We start from the raw sequence: 6,000 nt of genomic DNA, 5'->3' as shown, positions 1-6,000 counted from the left end.
AAAACCCCCACAAAAACCCCCCCCCCCCCCCCCCGCCCCGATGAATATTTCACTTTACTACCATTTCAAATTACTTCAGATCCAAAAATCAAGCTAGCTTCTTTATAGGACATTCTGCAGCAGCAGTAAACACTGTAATTGGCATTTTTCTGAAAATTTTGTTCATGAAATATGAGACTGAACAGAAGCAGTGATATGTGTCCATTAAGTAATTGCAGGGTTAATATAGAGAAGGCTTTAAAGAAAAAAAGCTATTTTTATAAGCTATAGTGCTGGAACTTTAGACCCATACGGTGAGCAGAACTGCTTTTTCATATTGTAATTTTTCTGGCTGTAAGCCTATTTGAAATGCATTCTAATTAATTGGTCAATTGACCTCTTTTTCTCTCCCTCAAAAAAATTCCCTTTTTAGGAATGGAATAAAATAGTTTCTTCACAGTGTGAAAGATGACTTATAACCTGCAGCTGAATCAGAACAAATGTGAGAGCTCTACATATGGTGCCTTTCTGGGGAGTTTGTGCTCTTGCACTGTCCTGTAGGCACAACCACAAACTAAACTGTGAAACTCGCTACTGGCAAAATGATGTTGAACTTCAAAAAAGGGAACAGAATGTGCTAATTTGTACTCTTTAGAGCTAGTCATATATTATCCAGTAGGGCTGAGAAGGTTTATTAATAGGCTAGGATCCCATTATGGTGTACAAGAAGGTAAGAGGCCAACTGCACAGTTTAGGCCCTGTCATGGAAGCTTCTTGATATGGACAGATTCCTACATCCTCTGAAAGTAAATATCACAGGAGCCCTAATGTCGTGCATCTCTGCTATCCAAAGATGCCCCCAAACCATGTACATTCAGACACACTTCCATTTTTATCAAGTTACTAACCAATTCCTAGATGTTTCCTTTTGGTTCACACAAGCTTAGTCAAAGATATTAGGCCCCAGAAAGTAAGGTTTGGAGACGGGACTCTGCACTGCTCAAGCAAGGCATGGCTGCTTTTAAGACCAAGTCCACTACTGCAATTCTTCCAACACAGTCCTTCCCAGGCATGCCCTGAAATGCTTCCTTGGGAGGTCAGACTGCATTGGTGTGTTGGAGACAGGCAGCAGCACTCACGTTGCTTACTCTCCCAAGTGCTAAGAAATTAATTCATGTTGTAAGAAGAGTGCCTTGAAGGATTTCACACTGCATTTGGCATCCTCTGGGCTGAGATTATGAAATTGTTTAGTTCTGAGTCAGGAAGTAAACAACGTTTTTAAGGAAACTTCCCTCATTTCACCAAATCTTCTGACTAATTGTTCATGCAACATACAGCATCCTCAGCAAAATCTGGAGTAGTTTCTCACTCACTGGCTTTAAAATCCTGGCCGGGATTTTAGGAGAAACCATTCCAGATGTTGCACATTGGGAGAGCACCAATTTGTCACTGCTGCAGGCCTTCTCTGGTCTCACAGGGTGGAGGGACACAATAGGAACACCAGGGACACCCACCATGCCAACTTCTCAGAAATAATATTCTGCACTTCACAGCATGCCAGGGACAGCCAGCGCATCAGAAAAATGAGGATTTCAGTTCTGACTTGATACAGCTTTTCATCTTCCTCCTCTGAAAATCCATTCCCCAGACTTATCACCATTATTTCTACCTCTTCAAGGAAAACAGAAATTACAACAGCTTAAGACATATGCTGTACCAAGGAAAGCCTCGAAGAAATAGCTACAAAGAAGATCTGAGTGTTCTCAGTCACATATTTTTCCTGCATCTACATCTCCTAGGCAATTCGTTTTTAAAGCCTTTTTTCCCACACCTTGTGCTCTTATAATTTTGCTTATTTTATACGTAAGTACCTGAGGCTGGGAGGAAACTTCCAGGCCAGCAAGCAACCAAGACTCAGGGTTTCCAGAAGGACTATGCCGGAATCTTTCATTTCCAGGTACCCTATGATCAGGGGAATGAGAATAAAAAAGAAAAATGCTAGTATTTAACTAGAAACAGCTTTTTATTTTTTCTTTTTTTTTTCCCCTCTGGTTTTTTGTTTTGTTTGTTTATTGTCTTGTTTTGTTTTGTTTGGAACACGTAAAATAATCAACAGTTACAGTGTGTATGTGAAATTGATGGGGGAGAGAGAAAGAAAATAAGAACAGAGTTAAATAATGTTGAATGAGATCTGCTCACTCACTGGTGAGGTTCTGCTGATGGGGCTCTGGGGAATTATACAGATTTTGTAAACTCAGCTGAACCATCAGGCCGCATGAGCCCAAACCAAGCTCTGTTGCTGCCAGCAATTGAGAGTGAATTCAGACTAGTGTGGTTCCTTCTGCTTCCTCCCTTTCCCTCCCTGCTTTGCCTTTACTTCCTTGCCTGTGGAGCCAGAGTGTTGTGATTTATCCAACCTGCTTTGACTGGAGGTTGGGCACAGGTGGGAGCAGTGTGGATTCACCCTGCTAAAGGAGGTGTTCTGGTGAGGACAGAAGTTTTAGAACACATACCTAGTCTTTCCACCAGCTCACCTTTGAGTGTTTTGGTGTGAATTATCATCTCTCCTTTCAGGAATGCAGCAAATCCTGGAGTAAACATTTCTAGCTTTAAGGCCAAAATTTAGCACTAGCATATTTCATGTATTTCCTAGCATTTGCAAAAGGGATTGGCACTATTGAGTGCTTGCCCTTTAGATGACCTCTACTTACAGGCATTTTTACTGGCATATTGTTTTGATATTTTTTTCCTTAAGGTTTGAGCCTAGAGATAGTTCAGAGTATCCTATCTCCATGCTGGCTTTCTGGGCTGTCCACCATGTAAACTCAGTTTTCATGTTCAGAGAGTGTTTTTGATGCTATGTACAACAAGATGCTGTTAATATTTCCTACCAGCAAAATTTATTATAGCATGAAGAAGCCTGCTGAATGATCCAGAACTGGGAGGAGTTTGTCTTTATTACAAAGGGGAGCGATCCAGCTCAGGAGTAACACTACAGTGGCTTATGCTGGGGGAAGTGATGACAGCTGAAGGGGTAGGAGGATGGTAGCAGGGAGCTATTTTGGGCACACCAGTCTCCATCATCTTTTCCTTTCTTCTTTCCCTCAGTTCTGGCAGTATGGGGAGTGGGTGGATGTGGTGCTGGATGACATGCTGCCCACCAAGAATGCGAAGCTGCTCTTCGTGCACTCAGAGGAAGGCAACAAATTCTGGAGCATGCTGCTGGAGAAGGCCTACGCCAAGTGTGGGGTTGGGCAAGAGCTGTGCCCCCAGCTGTGCCCCTGCTGGTGGCCCAGACCAGGGATGTCAGTCACAACACACTTCATTCTAAGGCAGCCTCCCTCCCACTCAGAATCTACAGTTCCTTCTAGGTCCATAAAGGGTGTTGCCAACTGTATTTCAAGAGGCTTCAATTTTCTTGCCCCAGGTCACACTGATGACCAAGCTGATTAAGATATACTGAATGATAACTCCTTCTTTCTCTGGGACATTGTGCTTGCAGGTGGAGATGAACCCTTGTATAGCTCTTATCCTTTTCCCCCAAAACTGAATGGCGCTTATGAAGCTCTGGCAGGAGGCTCCACTGTGGAGGTCTTTGAGGATTTTATTGGAGGCATCTCTGACTCCTATGAGCTGTGGAGGGCTCCTTCAAACCTCTACCAAACCATCCAGAAGGCCCTGAGAGCTGGGTCACTGCTTGGCTGCTCCATCGATGTAAGAGGCTGACACAGCTTTATTCTCCCTGCTTCTCTTCTCAGGGCTCTGGCCCACACTGTGACAAAAGCCCAGACCAATGTAAGACATGGGTAGGAAGGTCTGATACAAGAGCAAACTGAATTAATGTGAGATCTTTATTGATTTCAGTATCAAAAAATTTGGACAAGGTTCGAAATAAACAATGCTCATCATGTCTCCCTATTTACATGACAGCATGTGCTAATACTTAGAGCTGTGAACCATCTGCTGGTCTTCAGGAACTCCATTCTCTGAATATCATTTCTCATTCAAATTTTGTGTAATTTCAGCTCCAGGCACTTGACTGCCAGAGACAAGCTTGCTGAGACACTTTGTTGTAGCCTGTAGTCTGATTCTGGCTCTGGTTTTCATTCCTAAAGATTACTGACACCTGTAATACAAACACTCTCAAGTTACAGATGTTTGAACATGTTTTGAAAACTTCACACCTTTCACATCCTATTTCATTATCTTGTTTGCATTGTGGCATACAGAATTACCAGAGTTCCAATTTTGCTATATTGGATCTTGTCTGAGACAGGCTAGAGCTAAGTTCATGTGAACATGTCTTAGCAGGTGACTGGGTCTGTCACCTGAGCTGGGAATTGGTTTAAGATTTAGATTTCACTGTACATTCTTGAATTTCTTCTGTGCTTGGACTGCATATTAAGGGGCAGTCTTAAGGGCAGCTGAAACTGCAGCTTTTGCTGTGGATCTCACCTTAATTTAATATACTTTGCATCAAGAATATTGGTATTCATTGTGCACACCACTTTGGATATCTTCCTGCATATTAATTTGCTTATGAAAGCTGAGTTCATACACAACATATAATCATAAATGTGCATGATTTTATTGCTCCAGATAACTGCTACAGCTGAAATAGAAGTAATCACAAGTCTGAAGCTGGTAAAAAGGACATAATCACTGGAGCAGAGGAGATAATCCAGCCTCTCTGAGGCCACCATGCAAACCAGCTTGGGGCTGCAACATTGCAGCACCTTCAACTTTCTGATGTCTTTCATTGACTGACCATAAAAATGGTCCGAACTTACATACATTCATATAGAAAAATGTCTATAGCATGTATATGCCAAATGTCCGTGTCTGTAGCACTCAGACAGGTCAGATGCTCTGTACAGGTAGTGGTGTGGAGCACACTGTGCAGTCTGCCACTTGTATAGTATCAACAGGCTGGGGTAGAAAGTGTAGAGGTGGGCCAAGCTGTTACCAAAATTCAGGGTACAGAAAGGAAGAACAGGAGAGGAGGCAGCCATTCCCCATTGTTTATGTTGTGTGAGATGGGAGCAAGCACTTTCCCAGTCAGAGCTGATGGGAAAAGAGTAAAAGCCTCTTTGATGAACTCTGCCCAGGTATTCCTGCTCCTCTGAAGCTGGAATCATTACACAGATGCCCATGCCAGATAACCTCCTTCCAACCTTGCTGTGTTGTGCAATGTTTTGTGCTTTTGAGGATGTAGATATTCTGCTGGTTTGTAGCTGATGATTTTCCTTGCAGGTTGCTGTCATTATATGAAATGGTGAATGCTGCAGCTAATGGCTTACTTGGTGGCACAGGATAATGTCAAATAAGGGTGGAAGGCAGCTAGGTGTCTTTTAACTATTGCCAATTGTAATGGACTGCATCACTCAAGTACAAAACATGTTTTATCCTATCTGAAAAGCAATTGCCCTCTGATGATTGGAAAAATGGAAGTGCTCAGGCTCTGTTTGTTCTGGATCTTTTAGGTGTGTTACCAAGGACAGCCAGAGAAAGTAGTGAGGCTTAGGAATCCCTGGGGTGAAGTAGAATGGACTGGATCTTGGAGTGATAAATAGGTTTTTATATGCCTCTGCTTCTCTCTCTTTGGTGTATTTTGGAATCTATTAAAAATTAAATTGGAACAATGCAGTCAATCCAATCACAAAGTGTACTTAGGAGAGATACTAAATCAGTCGGAATAAAACACTGTTAATTTATTACCAATGTTGGATATCAATCCATTCTTTCCAGCGGGCATTAATACTGCCTCAGGCGGAGCTTTCTCATCAGAGACAACAGTCCTTTGTTTGACTCCTCTGAGAAGCCCCATGCAAGCCACATTCATGTCATTTTGCAAGACAGTTTTTCTCAAATTGATCCTACCAATGAGTTCCAAGACCTAAGTAAAATATACAAACAGGTCCTGTTCCTGGGAGTTAAAGCAGGGATAAACCATTATACTTCTGTTTGGACTCTAGGGTTGCTCAGCTCTAAATCACACCAGAATTTGGTACCTATCTGAGA

General features: G+C 42.4%; 1 protein-coding gene across 1 annotated transcript in view; it reads left to right on the top strand.

The window, feature by feature from the left end:
* LOC120502290 (calpain-8-like) overlaps positions 1-6,000 on the top strand; it is a 42,438-nt gene that overhangs the window by 20,755 nt on the left and 15,683 nt on the right. Inside the window, 7 exon segments of the mRNA XM_039709562.1 lie at positions 1,105-1,167; positions 1,892-1,936; positions 3,088-3,221; positions 3,504-3,693; positions 4,579-4,626; positions 4,628-4,663; positions 5,463-5,548. Coding sequence (XP_039565496.1) covers positions 1,105-1,167; positions 1,892-1,936; positions 3,088-3,221; positions 3,504-3,693; positions 4,579-4,626; positions 4,628-4,663; positions 5,463-5,548 — 602 coding nt within the window.

Source organism: Passer montanus, unplaced genomic scaffold (genome assembly GCF_014805655.1).
Source record: "Passer montanus isolate IOZ18808 unplaced genomic scaffold, ASM1480565v1 scaffold215, whole genome shotgun sequence".
Lineage (NCBI taxonomy): Eukaryota > Metazoa > Chordata > Aves > Passeriformes > Passeridae > Passer > Passer montanus.
The sequence above is the reverse complement of the archived record's forward strand: the minus strand, read 5'-3'. Positions and strand labels throughout refer to the sequence as shown.